This window comes from Oncorhynchus keta, chromosome 22 (genome assembly GCF_023373465.1).
Source record: "Oncorhynchus keta strain PuntledgeMale-10-30-2019 chromosome 22, Oket_V2, whole genome shotgun sequence".
In the NCBI taxonomy this organism is placed as follows: domain Eukaryota; kingdom Metazoa; phylum Chordata; class Actinopteri; order Salmoniformes; family Salmonidae; genus Oncorhynchus; species Oncorhynchus keta.
This window is the reverse complement of record NC_068442.1, coordinates 48,712,850-48,737,271: the sequence shown is the minus strand read 5'-3', so window position 1 is coordinate 48,737,271 and position 24,422 is coordinate 48,712,850. Positions and strand designations below refer to the sequence as shown.

The 24,422-nt window shown below is 45.3% G+C and overlaps 2 protein-coding genes and 1 long non-coding RNA gene across 10 annotated transcripts in view; 2 read left to right on the top strand and 1 right to left on the bottom strand.

Annotated features, from left to right (window-relative positions):
• Nucleotides 1-18,850, top strand: part of LOC118400698 (calmodulin-regulated spectrin-associated protein 2-like) — a 102,779-nt gene extending 83,929 nt beyond the window's left edge. For 3 of the 4 annotated variants that reach the window (XM_052475426.1, XM_052475429.1, XM_052475428.1), the window contains 9 exons: nucleotides 635-666; nucleotides 779-836; nucleotides 1,027-3,118; nucleotides 9,274-9,410; nucleotides 9,822-10,042; nucleotides 12,301-12,406; nucleotides 14,524-14,639; nucleotides 15,380-15,498; nucleotides 15,828-18,850. In XM_052475426.1, the coding sequence (XP_052331386.1) occupies nucleotides 635-666; nucleotides 779-836; nucleotides 1,027-3,118; nucleotides 9,274-9,410; nucleotides 9,822-10,042; nucleotides 12,301-12,406; nucleotides 14,524-14,639; nucleotides 15,380-15,498; nucleotides 15,828-16,133 (3,187 nt within the window). In that variant the 3' untranslated portion in view covers nucleotides 16,134-18,850. Of the gene's footprint in view, nucleotides 1-634; nucleotides 667-778; nucleotides 837-1,026; nucleotides 3,119-9,273; nucleotides 9,411-9,821; nucleotides 10,043-12,300; nucleotides 12,407-13,680; nucleotides 14,149-14,523; nucleotides 14,640-15,379; nucleotides 15,499-15,827 lie in introns of those variants that run through there. The other variant, XM_052475427.1, reaches the window with a different exon arrangement.
• On the bottom strand, nucleotides 12,416-13,545 carry LOC127910701 (uncharacterized). Of its 4 annotated transcripts, none has more exons than XR_008075885.1 (3): nucleotides 13,475-13,545; nucleotides 12,993-13,078; nucleotides 12,416-12,939 (listed from the first exon to the last, which is right to left on the bottom strand). It is a non-coding gene; the product is annotated as an uncharacterized LOC127910701 (long non-coding RNA). The 4 variants fall into 4 exon arrangements; XR_008075884.1 differs by having other exon boundaries at nucleotides 12,830-12,881; nucleotides 12,989-13,078; XR_008075886.1 differs by having other exon boundaries at nucleotides 12,830-12,881; nucleotides 12,989-13,078; nucleotides 13,493-13,527.
• Nucleotides 18,851-19,544: 694 nt separating the features above from the next.
• Nucleotides 19,545-24,422, top strand: part of LOC118400697 (WD repeat-containing protein 47-like) — a 39,255-nt gene continuing 34,377 nt past the window's right edge. Inside the window, exon 1 of one of the 2 annotated variants that reach the window (XM_052475431.1) lies at nucleotides 19,545-19,928. The gene's annotated coding sequence lies outside the window, so the exon portion shown is untranslated. The remainder of the gene's footprint in view (nucleotides 19,929-24,422) is intronic. The other variant, XM_052475430.1, reaches the window with a different exon arrangement.

Genomic DNA, 24,422 nt, shown 5'->3' with positions numbered 1-24,422 from the left:
CTCAATTCAGCTCAGTTCAATACAACTCGGTTCAGCTCAGTTCAATACAACTCGGTTCAGTTCAGTTCAATTCAGCTCAGTTCAGTTCAATTCAGCTCAGTTCAGTTCAATTCAGCTCAGTTCAGTTCAATACAGCTCAGTTCAATACAGCTCAGTTCAATTCAGCTCAGTTCAATACAGCTCAATTCAGCTCAGCTCAATACAGCTCAGTTCAATACAACTCAATTCAGCTCAGTTCAATACAACTCGGTTCAGCTCAGTTCAATACAACTCGGTTCAGCTCAGTTCAATACAACTCGGTTCAGCTCACTACAGTTCAGTACAACTCGGTACAGCTCAGTTCAATACAACTCGGTTCAGCTCACTACAGTTCAGTACAATACAGCTCACCAAAGCTCTTCTGACCTGGATTATTTTGATGTGGTTATCTGTTAAAAGTTACAGCAACTACAGGGGATATTGGGTAGATGTTATACAAACTTATATGGAATGCTATTCTGTGTTGGACATACATTATATATTGCTCAAGCTATGGGGGGCCAAAGCTTTAAAAAAAAAAGAATAAAAAAAAAAAGCTTTCATTAAGTTTTCATGATTTGTCAATCTAATTTTCTAAATGTCTCTCTCTCTCTAGTCTGCCTCTCCGGCCTCAACCTAGGAACTCGGGTAACAAGATCACTTCAAACTTTTGGCTTTCAACATTAATAAACAATTGAATTTGAATGGAGTCCCTTATATCTGATATTCAATGCTTATTTTGTTCATTCTCATCATCCAGGTGAAATGAAGAGATCGACCTCGATGTCCTTTGTGGACGTAGGAACCAAGGAGAAAAGGTGAGTGTCACGGACTATGTGAATAAATTGACATTATCGTTTGGTATATGAGTAGGATGTTTCTGATGTGAAATCGTACGCCTGTTATGCTTTCATTACACTGGTTTAGTTGTGTCTTAGTTTTTGGGCTGTGGGATTATTAAATGCACTACACACAACAATGGATGGATGGACTGTTTGTTTTTACCAGGTCTGGGCCTTACGGGGTATCCTTCGACATTCCTTTCGACAAAGAGGACACTCAGACGTCTACTCCCCCTGGCCATGCCATGACTCGCTCTACCAGCACAGAGGGCTTCAAGATCCACCAAATGCCCCGGGGCATGAAGAGGATCCTGTCCTTCCAGCCCATCAATGGGCAGGGCGTGGGCATTGAGGAGGAGGGCTGCCCGGACAGCCTAGCAGGCCCCGATCTGCCAAGACAGCCTGGCAGACCTCAACCCAATGGCTCCTCAGCCCTGGATGGGCATGGAAAAGGAGCAGCCATACCCAGCATGGAGGAGGCCCTGCAGATCATCCACAACATCGGGAGGAAGCCCCCACAATGCTCCCTGACAGAGGGTATCAACCATGGCTTCTTCCTGCACAGTCAAAACCGAGGAAGAGGTGTAGTCGGCCTGCACCCCAAGGCCCAACAGGAGAACATGGACATGGACTCACTGGACACCACTAAAACCACAGAGGTGGACACAGACATCCACTTGAGGACGGAGGACATCGCTGAGATGCTGGACGAGGACTCTTCGCTGGGGGAAGCTACGAACATAGAGCTGGACATGGACACACTCAGCCCCTGCCTCAGCAGCTCAAGCTACGGCAAATCTCCCTCCACTAGCTCCGGCATCAAGATGACCAGCTTCGCAGAGCAGAAGTTCCGGAAGCTCAGCAAACCCGAATCAGGGAGAAGAACGAGCAGCAGCAGCAGCGGGGGGGGCAGCTCCCTCAAGACCACCCCCGAGGGCTCAGAACTGGGCCTCGCCCTGTCCGTCTCCTGGGCACCCACCCCAGAGCACAGCCCCATTCATCAACAGAGCATGCCCCTTACCCAAGCCCCTCCCACTGGGCCAGCCCTGGCCCCTCCACCTAGTGACCCGGCTCAGGCCATGGCAACGGAGATGGTTCAGCTGCACATGTGCCTGGAGGAGAAGCGAAAAGCCATTGAGACGCAGAAGAAGAAGGTGGAGGCAGCGTTTACGCTTCACCGCCAGAGGATGGACCACTCCACTTTCCTGGACGTGGTCAAGAGGAAGGCCGACTGTGCCTCAGTAGGAGGAGGAGAGGAGGAAATGGGGAAGATGACTGCAGAGAAGGCCGAGCAGGGGCAGGCGCCCTTCGGGGTCTGCTGGCTGAAATCCCCAGGAAGAAGCACGGGAGAAGAGGGAGGTCAAGGTCCCAGCGAGGTGGATCTAGCGAACTACACACGCTCCATGGAGAAGCTCAACCACTCACTGGGCTTCCTGCAGATGGAGATGCAGCGCCTGGCCCAGCAGCAAGAGGTCATCATGGCCATGAGGGAACAACGGCAAAAACAGGCCTGGGTCATTCCCCCTCCCGAGACCCAGCCCTCACCCCAGAAATATGCTCGCGCCTCTGTCCGCTCCTCCGACTCGCCCTCCCCGACAGACTCACCTCGCTCCGCCCACCGCTCGCCCACCAGCATCAAGAGGAAGTCGGCCTCCGTCCACTCACGGAACCCCCGCACGCCTCGCCCCAGTGAGCTTAAGCTGGCCCCCTATAACCGCTGCCTGACGGCGCCCCAGTCCGTGGACAGCCTCCCCCGCCTGCGCCGTTTCTCCCCATGGCAGGCCATGGCCTTCACCTACCTGGGGGACAAACCCACCGGTGAAACCCCTGAGATCGGTGACGGGGACACTGAGCATGTGCTGTCCCCAGAGAGAGAGGCTGTTAGTGCATCGTCACCCTCCTCCCCATCCAAAAACAACCAGAGAACACAACAAGGGACACTAGAGATTTCCAAGAAGGATGATGCGGAGGAGAAGGAAATGGAGGAGGAGAAGCACAAGTACAAAATGGAGGAGATTAAACCCATAATAATGTCGACCGTATCTGAAGTGCTGGCCCAGCCAGTGAAAGAGTCCTTTACGGTCACCCCCACAGAGACCCCCCTTATCTCGGACATGTTTGGCCAGGCCAGAAGCAACCTGATTGAGGTGCCTCTGTACGTGCTCAAGCCCCTGGAGGGAGAGGGGATGGAGGAGAGTGAAGGCATGCAGGGGACCTATGGCAATAACGAGAAAATGTCCTGTGGCTTTTTCTTTAAGGTAGGAAGTTATAAGATACACTATGGAAGTTGTTTAGTTGTTAATATTTATGAGAAACAGGAGGTTGGTGGCACCTTTAATTGGGAGGATGAGCTCGTGGTAATGGCTGGAGCGGAATAAATGGAATGGTATCAGATACATCAAATAAAATCAAATGTATTTATATAGCCCTTCGTACATCAGCTGATATCTCAGTGCTGTACAGAAACCCAGCCTAAAACCCCAAACAGCAAACAATGCAGGTGTAAAAGCACGGTGGCTAGGAAAAACTCCCTAGAAAGGCCAAAACCTAGGAAGAAACCTAGAGAGGAACCGGGCTATGTGGGGTGGCCAGTCCTCTTCTGGCTGTGCCGGGTAGAGATTATATCAGAACATGACCAAGATGTTCAAATGTTCATAAATGACCAGCATGGTCGAATAATAATAAGGCAGAACAGTTGAAACTGGAGCAGCAGCACAGTCAGGTGGACTGGGGACAGCAAGGAGCCATCGTGTCAGGTAGTCCTGGGGCACGGTCCTAGGGCTCAGGTCCTCCGAGAGAGAGAAAGAAAGAGAGAATTAGAGAGAGCATATGTGGGGTGGCCAGTCCTCTTCTGGCTGTGCCGGGTGGAGATTATAACAGAACGTGGCCAAGATGTTCAAATGTTCATAAATGACCAGCATGGTTGAATAATAGTAAGGCAGAACAGTTTAAACTGGAGCAGCAGCATGGCCAGGTGGACTGGGGACAGCAAGGAGTCATCATGTCAGGTAGTCCTGGGACATGGTCCTAGGGCCCAGGCCAGTTGAAACTGGAGCAGCAGCATGGCCAGGTGGACTGGGGACAGCAAGGAGTCATCATGTCAGGTAGTCCTGGGGCTCAGGTCCTCCGAGAGAGAGAAAGAAAGAGAGAAGGAGAGAATTAGAGAACTAGATTAGATTCACACATAAAACACATTGGTTTCCATGTGTGCTCTTTTCCACACATTATTATGAGCCGTCCTCCCCTCAGCAGCCTCCGTTGGTCATTTCAATATTTCTGTCCATTTAGAGAACCCCTTTTGGCTCAAGAGTGTCCCCAGAGGCAAATGTTCTGTATGACCTTTTTAATACAGTTGCTATTTCAACTGTTTTCACTCACTGTACAGTTGGAATGACTTTAATGTTAGGGAATATTTTCCATCTGAATAATCTCCAAAACAATAGCCATTACGTCATTACATTTCATTATAGTACAACGGTTGATTTGTCTAATCTTAGCAATTCTTCTTAGCTAGCTACATAGCCGTCCTTGTATCAGAGATAATTGCATAATTATCGTATTTCGTCGCCCTAACGTAGCCTTCACTGCTATTCGCCCAGGAGCTAGCTAACGCACACAGATTAGCATCACTGTAGTGCTATTCACTCAACTGTACGACTTGATTAGTTCAGTGTTAACTAGCTACATAGCTGTCTTTGTTTCCAAGATAATTGTGTAGTTTAGTGTGTGTAGCCTTGGAGTGATTATCTTAATTCACTGAGGTTCGCTAGCCAGCTATTTGTCGTCCTTAACGTAGGAGACTCTGCTAGCTAGCCAACAGCTAACTGCTAACAGCTAGCCAACGTCTGCTGTTTTGAATTCAACAACCCGGTCAGGTGGTTTCACATTTTCGTTTCATTGCAGTGCAGCGGTTTGATTTGTTTGATCGTGGCTAGCTGCATAGCCGTCTTTGTTTCAAAGATAATTGTGTAGTCTAGACCGATTCCCTAGGTTAGCTAGCCAGCTATTGTCGTTCTTTTAACTCAACGTAACGTAAACAACACTGCTAGCTTGCCAGCTAGCCCCGAATAGCAGCACTGTAGAATTATTACACTCAACGGAACGACTTGATTAGTGTAGTGTCAACAACGCAGCTACTGCCAGCTAGCCTACTTTAGCAGTACTGTATCATTTTAATCATTTTAGTCAATAAGATTCTTGCTACGTAAGCTTAACTTTCTGAACATTCGAGACGTGTAGTCCGCTTGTCATTCCAATTTCCTTGCATTAGCGTAGCCTTTTCTGTAGCCTGTCAACTATGTGTCTGTCTATCCCTGTTCTCTCCTCTCTGCACAGACCATACAAACGCTCCACACCGCGTGGCCGCGACCACCCTAACCTGGTGGTCCCAGCGCGTACGACCCACGTGGAGTTCCAGGTCTCTGGTAGCCTCTGGAACTGCCAATCTGCGGCCAACAAGGCAGAGTTCATCTCAGCCTATGCCTCCCTCCAGTCCCTTGACTTCTTGGCACTGACGGAAACATGGATCACCACAGATAACACTGCTACTCCTACTGCTCTCTCCTCGTCCGCCCACGTGTTCTCGCACACCCCGAGAGCTTCTGGTCAGCGGGGTGGTGGCACCGGGATCCTCATCTCTCCCAAGTGGTCTTTCTCTCTTTCTCCCCTTACCCATCTGTCTATTGCCTCCTTTGAATTCCATGCTGTCACAGTTACCAGCCCTTTCAAGCTTAACATCCTTATCATTTATCGCCCTCCAGGTTCCCTCGGAGAGTTCATCAATGAGCTTGATGCCTTGATAAGCTCCTTTCCTGAGGACGGCTCACCTCTCACAGTTCTGGGCGACTTTAACCTCCCCACGTCTACCTTTGACTCATTCCTCTCTGCCTCCTTCTTTCCACTCCTCTCCTCTTTTGACCTCACCCTCTCACCCTCCCCCTACTCACAAGGCAGGCAATACGCTTGACCTCATCTTTACTAGATGCTGTTCTTCCACTAACCTCATTGCAACTCCCCTCCAAGTCTCCGACCACTACCTTGTATCCTTTTCCCTCTCGCTCTCATCCAACACTTCCCACACTGCCCCTACTCGGATGGTATCGCGCCGTCCCAATCTTCGCTCTCTCTCCCCCGCTACTCTCTCCTCTTCCATCCTATCTTCTCTTCCCTCTGCTCAAACTTTCTCCAACCTATCTCCTGATTCTGCCTCCTCAACCCTCCTCTCCTCCCTTACTGCATCCTTTGACTCCCTATGTCCCCTATCCTCCAGGCCGGCTCGGTCCTCCCCTCCCGCTCCGTGGCTCGACGACTCATTGCGAGCTCACAGAACAGGGCTCCGGGCAGCCGAGCGGAAATGGAGGAAAACTCGCCTCCCTGCGGACCTGGCATCCTTTCACTCCCTCCTCTCTACATTTTCCTCCTCTGTCTCTGCTGCTAAAGCCACTTTCTACCATTCTAAATTCCAAGCATCTGCCTCTAACCCTAGGAAGCTCTTTGCCACCTTCTCCTCCCTCCTGAATCCTCCCCCCCCCCCCCCTCCCTCTCTGCAGATGACTTCGTCAACCATTTTGAAAAGAAGGTCGATGACATCCGATCCTCGTTTGCTAAGTCAAACGACACCGCTGGTTCTGCTCACACTGCCCTACCCTATGCTCTGACCTCTTTCTCCCTCTCTCTCCAGATCAAATCTCGCGTCTTGTGACGGCCGGCCGCCCAACAACCTGCCCGCTTGACCCTATCCCCTCCTCTCTTCTCCAGACCATTTCCGGAGACCTTCTCCCTTACCTTACCTCGCTCATCAACTCATCCCTGACCGCTGGCTACGTCCCTCCCGTCTTCAAGAGAGCGAGAGTTGCACCCCTTCTGAAAAAACCTACACTCGATCCCTCCGATGTCAACAACTACAGACCAGTATCCCTTCTCTCTTTTCTCTCCAAAACTCTTGAGCGTGCCGTCCTTGGCCAGCTCTACCGCTATCTCTCTCAGAATGACCTTCTTGATCCAAATCAGTCAGGTTTCAAGACTAGTCATTCAACTGAGACTGCTCTTCTCTGTATCACGGAGGCGCTCCGCACTGCTAAAGCTAACTCTCTCTCCTCTGCTCTCATCCTTCTAGACCTATCGGCTGCCTTCGATACTGTGAACCATCAGATCCTCCTCTCCACCCTCTCCGAGTTGGGCATCTCCGGCGCGGCCCACGCTTGGATTGCGTCCTACCTGACAGGTCGCTCCTACCAGGTGGCGTGGCGAGAATCTGTCTCCTCACCACGCGCTCTCACCACTGGTGTCCCCCAGGGCTCTGTTCTAGGCCCTCTCTTATTCTCGCTATACACCAAGTCACTTGGCTCTGTCATAACCTCACATGGTCTCTCCTATCATTGCTATGCAGACGACACACAATTAATCTTCTCCTTTCCCCCTTCTGATGACCAGGTGGCGAATCGCATCTCTGCATGTCTGGCAGACATATCAGTGTGGATGACGGATCACCACCTCAAGCTGAACCTCAGCAAGACGGAGCTCCTCTTCCTCCCGGGAAGGACTGCCCGTTCCATGATCTCGCCATCACGGTTGACAACTCCATTGTGTCCTCCTCCCAGAGCGCTAAGAACCTTGGCGTGATCCTGGACAACACCCTGACGTTCTCAACTAACATCAAGGCGGTGTCCCGTTCCTGTAGGTTCATGCTCTACAACATCCGCAGAGTACGACCCTGCCTCACACAGGAAGCGGCGCAGGTCCTAATCCAGGCACTTGTCATCTCCCGTCTTGATTACTGCAACTCGCTGTTGGCTGGGCTCCCTGCCTGTGCCATTAAACCCCTACAACTCATCCAGAACGCCGCAGCCCGTCTGGTGTTCAACCTTCCCAAGTTCTCTCACGTCACCCCGCTCCTCCGCTCTCTCCACTGGCTTCCAGTTGAAGCTCGCATCCGCTACAAGACCATGGTGCTCGCCACGGAGCTGTGAGGGGAACGGCACCTCAGTACCTCCAGGCTCTGATCAGGCCCTACACCCAAACAAGGGCACTGCGTTCATCCACCTCTGGCCTGCTCGCCTCCCTACCACTGAGGAAGTACAGTTCCCGCTCAGCCCAGTCAAAACTGTTCGCTGCTCTGGCCCCCAATGGTGGAACAAACTCCCTCACGACGCCAGGACAGCGGAGTCAACCACCACCTTCCGGAGACACCTGAAACCCCACCTCTTCAAGGAATACCTAGGATAGGGTAAGTAAGGGTAAGTAATCCTTCTCACCCCCCTTCTCCCCCAACAAGATTTAGATGCAAGTGGCTGTTCCACTGGTTGTCATAAGGTGTATGCACCAATTTGTAAGTCGCTCTGGATAAGAGCGTCTGCTAAATGACTTAAATGTAAATGTAAATGTCAGTGTGTAAATGACAGATTCTGGACATTTGGCTGCCAAAAATTACTATTTTCTTAAGTAATTGAAGAAAAAAAAACCTGTGCCCCAGTTCTATGACAAAGCAATTTGCTTTGGTTCTGTTGGCAGCCATCTTTGTTTTTTTGGAAAGGAAACACTCTTTTTTTTAATATGAGATGAGGAATGGCTCTTTAAATAGGTCGGGCTGAGGACAACATGGTTCTTCCTATTGTGAGGACGGTAACTAGCCAGTCGTCTGTGGCTTCATCTAGGTCACGAAACTGGAGCTTGTGAATTATTCAAATGCAGCTGCTGAAAAGTGGGTTGGCAGAGATGTTGAGCTAGTTGTTGGATAGTTGTGGCGAGGTCACATTTGAAATCAAATGATCCGTTTTTGCACGTGGTATTGGATCTTGAGTGTGCTATAGTAAGAAACATTGGTCAGCACAGGGATGCTAATAGAGAGATCACAGTTTAGTTGTAAAATTACTTGAATACACTCAACAAGGGGCCAGACTCTTAGACTAAAAACCATGCTCAATCAAATCAAATTGTATTCGTCATATTTGCGCCAAGTGAAATGCTTACTTTTACAAGCCCTTAACCAACAATAGTGTTACGAAAATAACCCCCCCCCCCTCCACATACACACTCAAAAAAAGTAAGAGATAAAAGTAACAAATAATTAAAGAGCAGCAGATCAATTAAAAGTCTCCATTGACAGTGCGAGCATGTTCTCAGGGGAGTCAATACTTAAAGTGATTTTCAGTCCAGGGGAATAGGGACTGTATAATCTTGGTCTGTGAAACTGCTCCTTTAAATGTACCAGAAAAAAACCAACAACCGCTCACGTTAGCCAGGGAATTCCTGGACTACGTTCAGTAGCCACACTACGTAGCAGATAGAAAATCCATGAATAGAGCCAATGTGATTCCTTATTCTACATGTCATGTTTGTTCTACATACAAGTTTTCTGAATTGCGACCCTGTAGTGGGTTCCTGGCTGTGACTGACTGTGTGTCTCTGCCCACAGGGTGATGGGAACAGGGAAGACAACATGGCTCAGAAGAGAGCTGCTCTCCTGGAGAAGAGGCTGAAGAGGGACAAGGAAACGCAGCAGAAGAGGCTGCAGCAGGAGGCGGAGCTAGAGCGGAAGAAGGAGGAGTCACGGTGCATACTATGTATTCCCTTCCACCTCACGCGTGCTCGCATACATATATGCAAACCCACGTCCAGACACTCCCACTTGATTGTAGAGGAAACTTAATCAAAAATAAATAAAACATTTAAAAGCCTGTTTACTCTACAATCAAGTGGGAGTGTCTGGATGTGGATTTGCATATATGTATGAGAGCATCATGCCTTTAAATGTTAACTAATCAAATTGTATTTGTCAAAGTACATCAAATGGTGATGTAATGGATTGAACTACATTTACTACCGGTTGTTTGGTCTCATGCTATGAACAATTACATCCCATAGTTTATGTACGTCTCGGTCATAGATTTAGCTGTTCTTCATCTAGTATAATCTACGGTCTTCTATTGACGCTCATAAACGACCATTCCTCTTCCCTCTCAGAGTGAAAGCGGAGGAAGAGCACGCGAGGAAGGAAGATGAGAAAACTCGCCGGGAGTTAATCAAGCAGGAGTACCTGAGGAGGAAGCAGCTCAAGCTCATGGAGGACATGGACACGGTGAAGAAGCCGCAGCGGCCGCCCGGCGCCAAGCATAGGAGAGCCCGGCCCAGGTCCATCCACCGGGACAGCATGGACTCCTCCAGGTCCCCGGCCAGGGCAGCAGGTAACCGTGGAGACGACCTCTCTCAAGAGTCAGGAGTCAATGGTGGTGTTGTGTTGGCGTGGCGATTGTGCCTGAGCATGCCACCACAGCTAGCTTTATTTCTCTGCAGCTCAGTGCCTCCCGTGATAAAACACTATTTCTCTGTAGCTCAGTGCCTCCCGTGATAAAACACTGTTTCTCTGCAGCTCAGTGCCTCCCGTGATAAAACACTGTTTCTCTGCAGCTCAGTGCCTCCCGTGATAAAACACTGTTTCTCTGCAGCTCAGTGCCTCCCGTGATAAAACACTGTTTCTCTGTAGCTCAGTGTCTCCTGTGGTAAAACACTATTTCTCTGCAGCTCAGTGCCTCCTGTGGTAAAACACTATTTCTCTGTAGCTCAGTGCCTCCTGTGGTAAAACACTATTTCTCTGCAGCTCAGTGCCTCTCGTGATAAAACACTGTTTCTCTGTAGCTCAGTGCCTCCCGTGATAAAACACTATTTCTCTGTAGCTCAGTGCCTCTCGTGATAAAACACTGTTTCTCTGCAGCTCAGTGTCTCCTGTGGTAAAACACTATTTCTCTGCAGCTCAGTGCCTCCCGTGATAAAACACTATTTCTATGCAGCTTAGTGCCTCCCGTGATAAAACACTTTCTCTGTAGCTCAGTGCCTCCTGTGGTAAAACACTATTTCTCTGTAGCTCAGTGCCTCCCGTGATAAAACACTGTTTCTCTGTAGCTCAGTGCCTCCTGTGGTAAAACACTGTTTCTCTGCAGCTCAGTGCCTCCTGTGATAAAACACTATTTCTATGCAGCTCAGTGCCTCCTGTGATAAAACACTATTTCTCTGTAGCTCAGTGCCTCCCGTGATAAAACACTATTTCTCTGTAGCTCAGTGCCTCCTGTGGTAAAACACTGTTTCTCTGCAGCTCAGTGCCTCCCGTGATAAAACACTATTTCTCTGCAGCTCAGTGCCTCCCGTGATAAAACACTGTTTCTCTGTAGCTCAGTGCCTCCTGTGGTAAAACACTGTTTCTCTGTAGCTCAGTGCCTCCCGTGATAAAACACTATTTCTCTGTAGCTCAGTGCCTCTCGTGATAAAACACTGTTTCTCTGCAGCTCAGTGTCTCCTGTGGTAAAACACTATTTCTCTGCAGCTCAGTGCCTCCCGTGATAAAACACTATTTCTCTGTAGCTCAGTGCCTCCTGTGGTAAAACACTATTTCTCTGCAGCTCAGTGCCTCCCGTGATAAAACACTATTTCTCTGTAGCTCAGTGCCTCCCGTGATAAAACACTATTTCTCTGTAGCTCAGTGCCTCCTGTGGTAAAACACTGTTTCTCTGCAGCTCAGTGCCTCCTGTGATAAAACACTATTTCTCTGCAGCTCAGTGCCTCCTGTGGTAAAACACTATTTCTCTGTAGCTCAGTGCCTCCTGTGGTAAAACACTATTTCTCTGCAGCTCAGTGCCTCCTGTGGTAAAACACTATTTCTCTGTAGCTCAGTGCCTCCCGTGATAAAACACTATTTCTCTGTAGCTCAGTGCCTCCCGTGATAAAACACTGTTTCTCTGTAGCTCAGTGCCTCCTGTGGTAAAACACTGTTTCTCTGCAGCTCAGTGCCTCCCGTGATAAAACACTATTTCTCTGCAGCTCAGTGCCTCCTGTGGTAAAACACTATTTCTCTGTAGCTCAGTGCCTCTTGTGGTAAAACACTGTTTCTCTGCAGCTCAGTGCCTCCTGTGGTAAAACACTGTTTCTCTGCAGCTCAGCATGGCTTCTTATGGCAGACCGGAGACGGTTCTAGTGGTAGTAGAGATCTGCATGCCATCTACTAGTGCTACTAACCATTTGCATTGCTTCCTTGGGAAAGCATCTCATTGTAAATGCAGTAGTTAACCCTGATGGATTTCTTAACTGCTTTGCCAAACCAATTTGACTCATTTGAGCTTGTAATGTGTTGCATGTATCGATCTCTGGTAGTCTGGCAAAGACACTTCCTTATGCAATGTGGGACTCTGGGTGGGTTCCTAGGCAACCAATGTCCAATTTTTAACTATGAAAGTGAACTCCAAATCAAATTCTTGTCAAATTGAATTGAGACATACTGGAGGTATGTTTTTTTTGTTTGCGCACATCAGATGATACTGCAGATAGTCGTGACAAGGTGGGCACAAAGTGTGTCTGACGGCATTGTGTCTGTGATCGTGGTGTAACTGTGTGGTCCAGTCTTTGGCCAAACTTGTGTTTCACATCTGGGTTTCACAACCTCGTGTTTTTTCAGTGCCCAGCTTGTCTCTGGCCTCTCTCAACCTGGGGGACAACTTGTCTCTACCCTCTCTCAACCTGGGGGACAGCGACACTGTGCAATCTGAGAAGAGAACCCCAAGGTAAGACACCTTTCTGTTTACAGTATATACAAATTATGCATATGTAGGCGTACTTGAATTTCATCTTAACATTTCTTCTATTCTTAAGTGGTGAATCCTAACTTCCACATTAAATTTGACTTAAGTGGAAATTAGGATTCGTCCTAAAATTACACTATTGACACTGTTTCATTGAACTTGAGTATTACTTCTGACCTACTTTGTTAACCCCTTTCTCCCACCAACAGCTTTTAACCCAGCTAACACGTTCTATATTCTCTGCATTCTTCTTTTCTTTACCTACATTTTCTTTCTTACCTACATTTTCTTTCTTACCTACATTTTCTTTCTTACCTACATTTTCTTTCTTACCTACATTTTCTTTCTTACCTACATTTTCTTTCTTACCTACCCTCTTTCTTACCTAACCTCTCTTTCTTACCTACATTTTCTTTCTTACCTACCCTCTCTTTCTTACCTACCCTCTCTTTCTTACCTACATTTTCTTTCTTACCTACCCTCTCTTTCTTACCTACCCTCTCTTTCTTACCTACCTTCTCTTTCTTACCTACCCCTCTTTCTTACCTACATTTTCTTTCTTACCTACCCTCTCTTTCTTACCTACCCTCTCTTTCTTACCTACCCTCTCTTTCTTACCTACCCTCTCTTTCTTACCTACCCTCTCTTTCTTACCTACCCTCTCTTTCTGACCTACCCTCTCTTTCTGACCTACCCTCTCTTTCTGACCTACCCTCTCTTTCTGACCTACCCTCTCTTTCTTACCTACCCTCTATTTTCTTTACCTACACTCTCTTTCTTACCTACATTTTCTTTCTTACCTACATTTTCTTTCTTACCTACCCTCTCTTTCTTACCTACCCTCTCTTTCTTACCTATCCTCTCTTTCTTACCTACACTCTCTTTCTTACCTACATTTTCTTTCTTACCTACATTTTCTTTCTTACCTACCCTCTCTTTCTTACCTACCCTCTCTTTCTTACCTATCCTCTCTTTCTTACCTACCCTCTCTTTCTTACCTACCCTCTCTTTCTGACCTACCCTCTTTCTTACCTACCCCCTCTTTCTTACCTACCCTCTCTTTCTTACCTACCCTCTCTTTCTTACCTACCCTCTCTTTCTTACCTACCCTCTCTTTCTTACCTACCCTCTCTTTTCTTACCTACCCTCTCTTTTCTGACCTACCCTCTCTTTTCTTACCTACCCCCTCTTTTCTTACCTACCCTCTCTTTCTTACGTACTCTCTCTTTGACCTCCTAATGTTCTGGAACTGTCAGAAGTGCCAGCTTACACTCTGGCAGTCTGTGCTTCTTACTGAGCTCTCCTAAACTGAGAAGGAGAAGGTTAGTTCCTGTGTAGTAGTTTAAACCTGAAGCCACCTCACTCTCCCATCTTCTGTAGATGTGTAGCTCAGTTGGTAGAGCATGGCGCTTGCAAAGCTAGTGGGTTGTGGGTTTGATTCCCACCGGGGACCAGTATGACTCACTGCTGTTTAGTGGCTCTGGATAAGAGTGTCTGCTAAATTACTAAAATGGAAATGTAAGAACGTGAGTTCTTATGGCAAGTCTTAAGACACTGGGCCAATACCAAGTACAGGGCTATGTTCATTAGGGCATGCAAAGGAGCACGTTTGCAATGTTTTCATCCGTTTGGTGCCTAATGAACGTGAACCATGTGATGCCTCATGGTCCCACCAAAACCCTTCACTGTGACCTTGTCAGATCTCACCATCAACCCCTGCTTTAATGCTTGTTGCCCTCTCTACACAAAACAGGAAATATCCCTGCCTATATTCCACTTGCTGCATTCACTAACAGACCGTCACCTCTTCCCCATGCTAAGTCTGTCTCAACCAGATGTGCTGGTTGAGATATAGGTGTTTGTAGTAACCATCCCCATAGAAGACTTGATTTCATCACATTGCTTCACAGTTGTTTGAAGTCTAAGAAAACGGAGTCACGTACATTTTGTGCGGCTGAATGTTTTTGTACTGAAGCCCTTAAAGAGGCTATACTCTACATATGAGGTAACAATGCTTTACCTGTGTGTGTGTGTGTGTGTGTGTGTGTGTGTGTGTGTGTGTGTGTGTGTGTGTGTGTGTGTGTGTGTGTGTGTGTCAGGCCTGACTCTGCAGATGGTTTTCTGTCCCCTTGTCGATCTGGGAGCCGGACTGGGGAGGACGATTGGGAGAATGGCTCCACTGCCTCATCTGTGAAGTCAAACGCCGAGTACACGGGTGGGTGGTCACCTCATCACCACTAAGACACATTTATTAGCTGTGTTATAACTGATCTTGATGATCTCTGTTAAGTTCTGAAATACAGCGGGACACTTCATGCTGTTTATGACTTTTGGTTTTGTGTCCAATTCATCATTTCAAATTGCTATCATATTTTCTTATTTCAAATTAGAATAGCACTAACAGCTTGAGTTACGTTTTTGTCACTCTGCACTAGGGTAGGAACATTCTGATAACCAAAACACCCTGGTTTTCCAGAATTCCAGGTTGGCGGATTCCCAGATGTTCTGCTTATTCTCTCTCGATTCCAGGAATCTTCCATCCGGAATTTCTGAGAAACCAGTGCATTTTGGGAAAGTTACTGGAATTTCTGAGAAACCAGTGCATTTTGGGAAAGTTACTGGAATTTTGCGAACCCCTACTCTGCACATTTGGTTGAGTAACATGTTGAATCTAACGTGCATATATGCCATGATTGTTGTGCATTAATTATTGATTTTGACTTGAGACAAGCAAAAATAGAGTGAAATGAACTCAGCAAAATTTCAGTCTGAAATGATCAAGAAGAGGCTGATGATAGCGTAGAAGGCCCTTGTTCTTGAGATTCCATGATGAGGGACGTTAAGATGACGCCTATAAATGATTTACTGACAAACTGCTGGCACAACCTCAGAGGCCCTTGGTAGAGTGGTTGCTATGACGATTGATCATATTTTTTCCCCCTTGGTGTTGCACAGGGCCCAAACTGTACAAGGAGCCGAGTGCCAAATCGAACAAGCATATAATCCAGAACGCGCTAGCCCACTGCTGCCTGGCGGGCAAGGTCAACGAAGGTCAGAAGAACAAGATTGTGGAGGTAATCTGGTCATTCTATTTCTACAGTGTTGGTCATCTTAATGTACAGCTCATCAATACAATAAAGTAACTTCTCAGATGAATGGTTTTCCTTTGATCATGGTGATGCTTACATGACTCTAAGTGGGATAAAAGTCTGCTAAATGGTAAATTCTAATAGATTATTTTCGAAGAATATGCAGATTAGTGTTCATATTCAAAACGGACATTTTTACCTCCAGAAGTCACTGTATTTTTTTTTTAAAAGCAGCAAGAGGTCACAAAGAAAATCATCACGACACGTCTGTTGTCTTGTATGATGATGATCATTTATTTGCTTCGCTTTTGCAGGAAATGGAGAAATCAGAAGCCAACAACTTCCTGGTGTTGTTCAGGGACGGGGGTTGCCAGTTCCGCTCCCTGTACGTATACAGCCCCGACACGGACGAGGCCACCAAGTTGACGGGCATCGGGCCCAAGAGTATTATGAGCAAGATGATCGAGGGTCTCTACAAGTACAATTCGGACAGGAAGCAGTTCAGCCAGATTCCCGCCAAGACCATGTCGGCGAGTGTGGATGCCATCACGATCCACGGCCACCTATGGCAAACCAGGAAACCAGCCACCCCCAAGAAAGTGTTACCAGCCAAGTCCTAATGGAACTTACCGTATACTCCCAGCCACCCCCGTCATTTCCCTTCAAATTGAACGGTCCACATTCAATTTGCACTTCACTGTACATTTCCATGAGGATTCAGCACCTGCAATGCATACTTCTTGTACTTTATTATCTCTCTCTTTCTCTCTCTCTTTCTCTCTCTCTTTCTCTCTTTCTCTCTTTCTCTCTCTCTCTCTCTTTCTCTCTCTCTCTCTCTCTCTCTCTCTCTCTCTCTCTCTCTCTCTCTCTCTCTCTCTCTCTTTCTCTCTCTCTTCATTCCTGTCCATTTTCCTTTTGAAATTCCAAACTGGACACGGGGACTCGACTCAGTTAAAGAAATGCACAACTGGAATGTGAAAACACTATTTAATATGTGTAAATGAATGTCACTGATCTGTTTAGTGTAAGAGATTTGTCTGATTTCGAGTAATTTTATTACAGCACGCGTGTTTTTTTTTTTTTTTTTTTTGCGCCCAAGTAGAGACAAAAAGGAGACGACGGGTACCTACGATGTTTTATCTGGGACACTGAAGCACTGAATGTTACTCATCTGTTCAAATGGTGTGGCCTTACGGTTGTTTTCTTTCTTTCTCTTATGTCAGTGCAATAAGCTGATGGAAAAAATCCTCTAAGGTATAGTTTTACTGTTTTCAGGTTCAAATGCAACATACGTCTGCATAAAGCTAAACACAAGATTGAGGGCAAAAAAAGTAAAATACCTTGCAGCAAGCATACAGCTAGCGTTATCCTCACAAATCATCTATAAGTCCCATATAGTATTCCACAACTACGCCAAGTCTATTTATATCTATGTTTTTTTAGCTTATTCCTCTTATAGTGTTAAACCAGACTGAACTTCCTTGATGCTTGTGGGTTCAGAGCAGGTTTGTGAACCAAAAATAAACTCAAATCTATGTTATCTCCTTTCAATTGTCACAAAAATGGACCCAGATTTGGTGAAATATCAGATAGGTCTGTCCGTAATGATTTAGACCATCTGAAAATGCGTTTAGATTTAGTATTACAAATTATGGCCATAAATCCATTATATAGAACATTGTTTTAAAGGATTGCGATTTAGATTGTGTACTTTGAAAATGGAATGGCTGATAAACAGTAGTTATTGTTAATTCTGTTTCAGTTGATTAGTCGACCTCAAACATTTTCAGAATCCTCTCCTTTTAAAATTCTCAATGTCAAATGACTTATCACACCAGGCTACGGTGACATTAGGATACTGCTTGACACCAGGCTACGGTGACATTAGGATACTGCTTGACACCAGGCTACGGTGACATTAGGATACTGCTTGACACCAGGCTACAGTGACATTAGGATATGGCTTGACACCAGGCTACGGTGACATTAGGATACTGCTTGACACCAGGCTACGGTGACATTAGGATACTGCTTGACACCAGGCTACAGTGACATTAGGATACTGCTTGACACCAGGCTACAGTGACATTAGGATACTGCTTGACACCAGGCTACAGTGACATTAGGATATGGCTTGACACCAGGCTACAGTGACATTAGGATATGGCTTGACACCAGGCTACGGTGACATTAGGATACTGCTTGACACCAGGCTACAGTGACATTAGGATACTGCTTGACACCAGGCTACAGTGACATTAGGATACTGCTTGACACCAGGCTACAGTGACATTAGGATACTGCTTGACACCAGGCTACGGTGACATTAGGATACTGCTTGACACCAGGCTACAGTGACATTAGGATATGGCTTGACACCAGGCTACAGTGACATTAGGATACGGCTTGACACCAGGCTACAGTGACATTAGGATACTGCTTGACACCAGGCTACGGTGACATTAGGATATGGCTTGACACCAGGCTACAGTGACATTAGGATATGGCTTGACACCAGGCTACAGTGACATTAGGATACTGCTTGACACCAGGCTACGGTGACATTAGGATATGGCTTGACACCAGGCTACAGTGACATTAGGATACTGCTTGACACCAGGCTACGGTGACATTGGGATATGGCTTGACACCAGGCTACAGTGACATTAGGATACTGCTTATTTATTATTTTGCACATTCATCATGAATAGAAAAATCCAAATATGTCATTTTTCATTTTAAGTCAATTAAAGTGCGTGGTAGATGCCACACTTCTGCTCTTCGATAAACATACTCTGGTAAGATAAAGTACTTTTTTAGAGACCCGTGAAGGCAGAATGTGACAGACTTTGTTTAGTACCTACGGGTAGAGTCTTCAACACTTTCCCCTTCGTCTTTAAAACCTCTCGAAAGGAGCAACTTATGAAGAAAATATATCTGACGACAAATACTATACACACACACTGGTGTTTTGGTTTTTCACAGGGATATATTTAAGGAATTACCAAAAGACGAGTTGCATATGTCTCTGGAAATGTAACGATTATTATCACGTTTTTCTGAAGTAACAGGAATTTTGTAGAAAGCGACGTTACAGTTGTCACAGTTGTTGTATTTGACTGTTTAAGGTCAAGATTAATGGCTATTTAATGGTTTAAATGGGTATAAGTGGACATTGTGCAGGGCTGCCGTAAGTTCATCTGTCCATCCCTCCTGACAAAGAACTACTTCCATTGTTGTTTATCAGACGCTGGGCTGTCATTCAACCTACTGCTGAACTTTTGTAGGTTGGGTTTGTTTCTCTTTTGCATTGAATAAAATGAAGCGTGTCCTCAAAGTGTTCGTTCCTCAATTGTCATGTAAAATAGTCTCCCTGGATAAATCAGCGGTGAAAATTTCCTGTCTGGAAATCCCTTTTGGAAAATTCCAGAGTTTAGAATGGAATATGCAGGAAATCCAGTATCCTCCAACCTGGGTTTCTGGAAAACCTAGGAATTTGGGGAAAGTTACTAGGAATTTGGGGAAAGTTACCAGGAATTTGGGGAAAGTTACTAGGAATTTGGGGAAAGTTACCAGGAATTTTGCAACCGTAATAACCAGTCATAAGAAACTAAGGTCACTGATTGTCTCCTGCCTCGCTCCCTCAGTATTGTTCAAGGCAATTCTCTTGAGGATTGCTTTAATTATAATGCTTTGTGCAATGGAAATAGGTGATATATTGCTAGGTTATATCCCCCAACGCATACTGCAATAACTCCAAAATCAACCCTTATTTTACCCAATGGGACTTGGGAAATATATATATATATATATATATATATACACAATGGCTTTAGGTTATAAATGTACGATCAGAAAATCATAAAATTGAGGCTTTATGATTAAGTCTATACGTACTTTCTTATGCAATTGTGCATTTTGTCAATCTTAATAAGAAATATTCGTTCCACAAACGGCACACCTTCCAATTGCCAAGGGATGTTATGCCCTTCCCTGCCATTGTCTTCCTCTATTCCACTGCATCTAATGGCTGGGACATGCTAGATAATGTCTGGGAAAGCAATTGCCAGGGATGTAAAACAGTTGCAATGCCGTTATTAAGGGATTAAGTGACAATATATATGAATTGCGTGAGCTGACTGTGTTCGAGCTGAAAGTTGTTGAGCGGACCGCGGGACGCGCCGTCGTAGGTGTGAAACCGCAGCGTATCTTCCGGTTGATTGGTGGCTTGCTGCTGTGCACTTGGCAACCGGAGGTTGTGTATAGGCTACTAGAAATACGGTGGGAAAGCGAGAGAAAAAACAAAGATTTGTATAAAATATCCTTGCTAAAATACATTGCAAACGTTCTCATCTGCTGGCGAACCTGCGGATTACATTCGCAATTTATGTGACGTTATTTATAAGGATAAACAGGTGAGAAGGTTGCATTTGTTTTTGGGTGGCGGCTGTTGGTGGTTGATAGTGTGTTTTATTCCTGCAGCTCAATCAATACATGCTTTGCTAACCGGATCTATAAACGTGATGCATTTTATTATCTAGCAAGGTTATTTAGTGGGCTATCTGTCACTTGTTCCTGGTGCTAGCCTACTCGGCTATAATAATCATTGTACGTGCGCAGTGCTAATGTCTATGCCAGCGACAAGTCAGGTAGCACACATAAGGCAAGTTGTTTAGCTACTCAACCAGCAGTCATGTGTCGCCCACAGTAGATGTTTGCAATGCAAATGAATCAACAGACCGCTTTTGGCCGGTGACACTGATTACAGATAGTATGGTGTAAACATGGGAGGTAGAGAGAGGATGATGTACCCGTGTTTACAACCTGTACTCCGATGGCAGGCCTTGATAACTAGGTGTTGCAGAATGTAGTTCTCCTTACCACAGCATTGAATGTAGACCTGGTCATATATTTTACAGTTTTTAGTTCATAATGTTGCTTGCCCTTGACAACATCTTAATCTTTCCCCCTGACAATCCTCTTGAGTTTATTCACACACACACCTATGCTTGTTTTTCATCGATCACATTCTATTGGTAATACTAGTACCACGTTTCCCAAAGTGCAATTTAAAACCCAGGAAAATACAAGTCAAGGCTTCCTAGCGAACGGTGGCAAGAAGCTCCCCCAAGATGTCTGTAGGCCTATTAGGAAGAACCCTTCTAAGGGGTAGGAAACTATTGTGCATGGTTACTAGGTCTAGCAAAAAGTTTTGCCCAATGACCTCTGAAAACCCGCCCACAAGGCCTTAAAACTTGCCCCCCCCAAAAATGATTTTGAAACTGGGTGGTTTGAGCCCTGAATGCTGATTGGCTGATAGCTGTGGTATATCAGACCGTATACTACAGGTATGACATTTATTTTTACTGCTTTAATTACGTTGGTAACCCGTTTATAAAAGCAATAAGGCACAAGGGGGTGTGGTATATGACCAATATAGCACAGCTAAGGGCTGTATCCAGGCACTCAGCGTTGCGTCTTGTGTAAGAACAGCTCTTAGCTGTGGAATATTGGCCATATACCACACCCCCTTGTGCCTTATTGCGTGAAATAAATCCAGTTTGCGCATGTGCATAACTATAGGTCAATCCGACAGCAGAGTTTGAGTGATAAAAATTGGACAGAGGATCTTGAAATCTCTGTGCAAGAAACACTTGGACGAACTTCAAGAAATGAATGTTTGGTGATTTTCGGGTAATTGTGCCATTATTATGGGCCAGATGTTAAGACTACAAAACAGTTATAAATGGATTATTTGCGAGATTGACTTGTTATTTCAATACGCATAGATTACTGACTAAAATCTGGGTTTATAATTGCAATTAAACTTTGCCATGGTTTGCTGCGCTAGATGCAGGAAGCCTATAGTCCCTGATAGGACATCTAATTTCAGGGAAAAGTCCACGATAAAACTGACATTAAAATATGGACAATGATACATTTGCGATAGATCTATAATCATAATTCATAACTTCCAATTTAATTAATTTAACATGGTCATGAATAATTGCATAATAACGCAAGGCTACAACAAACGGAGTTACAGACTATTTATTCAATCCGTTTGCAGCTCCAGGTAGGATACACATGTGGCGCGAATTGATTTGCAACGACTCCAGTAATATCATCATTTCAATATGTATGGTAGGTTACAATGGCATATAAATGAATAGCCTACTTGATGGCCAACAGATGCAAATGTAGCTTGTTTTTTCGACACATTTTAATGTTTTTTCGACACATTTTAATGTCATTTTCATTGTGGACTTTCCCCCCCATAATACAAAACCGCGAGGGAGTTCCATGACTTCATTTTTTTAAATTCCAGAACTGAGAAAGAGTAAAAACCCTTCGCTTGATACTGTTATCCGTTACAAAAGTCGACATTAGAATGCAGTTTACTTTAAACCACCTTTTTGAGCTAATTTATCTAAAGAGCTCTAGTGCGCCTAAGGTCGTTTTCCAATGCTTTGTCGCCGTTTTTATCAGCTCTATTGCGTTACTATGTTTTTTTGAAAAATGGTGTCTCCATAATGAACAATCTATACTGGACAAAAATATAAGCGCAACAATTTCAAAGGTTTTACTGAGTTACAGTTCATATAAGGAAATCAGTCAATTGAAATGAATTCATTAGGCCCTAATCTATGGATTTCATATGACTGGGATTACAGATATGCATTTGTTGATTGCAGATACCGTAAAAAATGGGCCTCACAATGGGGCTCAGGATCTCGTCACGGTATCTCTGTGCATTCAAATTGCTATCAATAAAATGCATTTGTGTTTGGTGTCTGTGGTTTATGCCTGCCCCATATGATAAACCCACCACAGCAATGGGGCAAAGCAAACCAGGAGCCTGCACGATGCCATTCATGTGGTCTGCACTGCCAAATTCTTTAAAACTACGTTGGAGGCGGCTTATGGTAGAGAAATTAACATTCAATTCTCTGTAAACAGCTCTGGTCGCGCATGCCAATTTCACGTTCCTTCAAAACTTGAGACATCTGTGGCATTGTGTGTGTGATTAAAAAACTGCACATTTTAGAGAGGCCTTTTATTGTCCCCAGCGCAAGGTGCACCTGTGTAATGATCATGCTGTTTAATCAGGTTATTGATATGCCACACCTGTCAGGTGGATGGATTATCTTGGCAATACAAAGGAGAAATGCTCACTAACCGTGATGTAAACAAATTTGTGGCCGAAATTTGAGAGAAATAAGCTTTTATTTCACCTCTAGAAACATGGGACCAACACCTTTACATGTTGCGTTTTTATATTTTTGTTCAGTGTAAATAAATAGCCTACCTACAACTGATAAAAATGTGTCACATATTTGTCCTGCTCTGTCTCCCTGACTCAGCGGCCTCTTGCTGCAGCGCTCTCTCAACCAGTGCTCTCAACTCACACACACACACACACACACACACACACACCCCTCCAGCCCTCCTCTTCTCCACCATTCACTCACTCCGTAACAGCCTGCTCACTGCCTGATAGTCAGCAGCAGCAGGTCACAGTTAAATATATACATTTCTAAGAGAAATGCCACGGTGGCTGCTGTGCAGTTTAGAATTGGCCCAAAAACACAACACCCGCGACAAGACATTTTCACCTGCGACCATTGTTTTCAAGGTAGCCCTTGGCAACACTGGCTGGCAGAATGATTTTTGTCGGAGCAGATGGTGTGAGGGAGGGGGCAGGTACAGCACTATAGTCATTTGTACACTGTAAATGAACTGTAAATTGACCTTAACTAACTAAGCCTGAAATATAAATTGTATTTAAATTAAACAAATATTTAATACATTGAGACACGATCACGTGTATTTTATTCGTGGGAATACATTGGAACAGCTGCCCTAAATTAAAACATGTTTTTCCTGACCGGTAGATAGTCTCTCTCATTACCTGTCCTGACAGATTGTCTCTCTCATTACCTGTCCTGACAGTTTGTCTCTCTCATTGCCTGTTCTGACAGATTGTCTCTCTCATTACCTGTCCTGACAGGTTGTCTCTCTCATTACCTGTCCTGACAGGTTGTCTCTCTCATTACCTGTTCTGACAGATTGTCTCTCTCATTACCTGTTCTGACAGATTGTCTCTCTCATTACCTGTTCTGACAGATTGTCTCTCTCATTACCTGTCCTGACAGATTGTCTCTCTCATTACCTGTCCTGACAGATTGTCTCTCTCATTACCTGTCCTGACAGATTGTCTCTCTCATTACCTGTTCTGACAGATTGTCTCTCTCATTACCTGTCCTGACAGATTGTCTCTCTCATTACCTGTTCTGACAGATTGTCTCTCTCATTACCTGTCCTGACAGATTGTCTCTCTCATTACCTGTTCTGACAGATTGTCTCTCTCATTACCTGTTCTGACAGATTGTCTCTCTCATTACCTGTCCTGACAGATTGTCTCTCTCATTACCTGTCCTGACAGATTGTCTCTCTCATTACCTGTTCTGACAGATTGTCTCTCTCATTACCTGTTCTGACAGATTGTCTCTCTCATTACCTGTTCTGACAGATTGTCTCTCTCATTACCTGTTCTGACAGATTGTCTCTCTCATTACCTGTTCTGACAGATTGTCTCTCTCATTACCTGTCCTGACAGATTGTCTCTCTCATTACCTGTCCTGACAGATTGTCTCTCTCATTACCTGTTCTGACAGATTGTCTCTCTCATTACCTGTCCTGACAGATTGTCTCTCTCATTACCTGTCCTGACAGATTGTCTCTCTCATTACCTGTCCTGACAGATTGTCTCTCTCATTACCTGTTCTGACAGATTGTCTCTCTCATTACCTGTTCTGACAGATTGTCTCTCTCATTACCTGTCCTGACAGATTGTCTCTCTCATTACCTGTTCTGACAGATTGTCTCTCTCATTACCTGTTCTGACA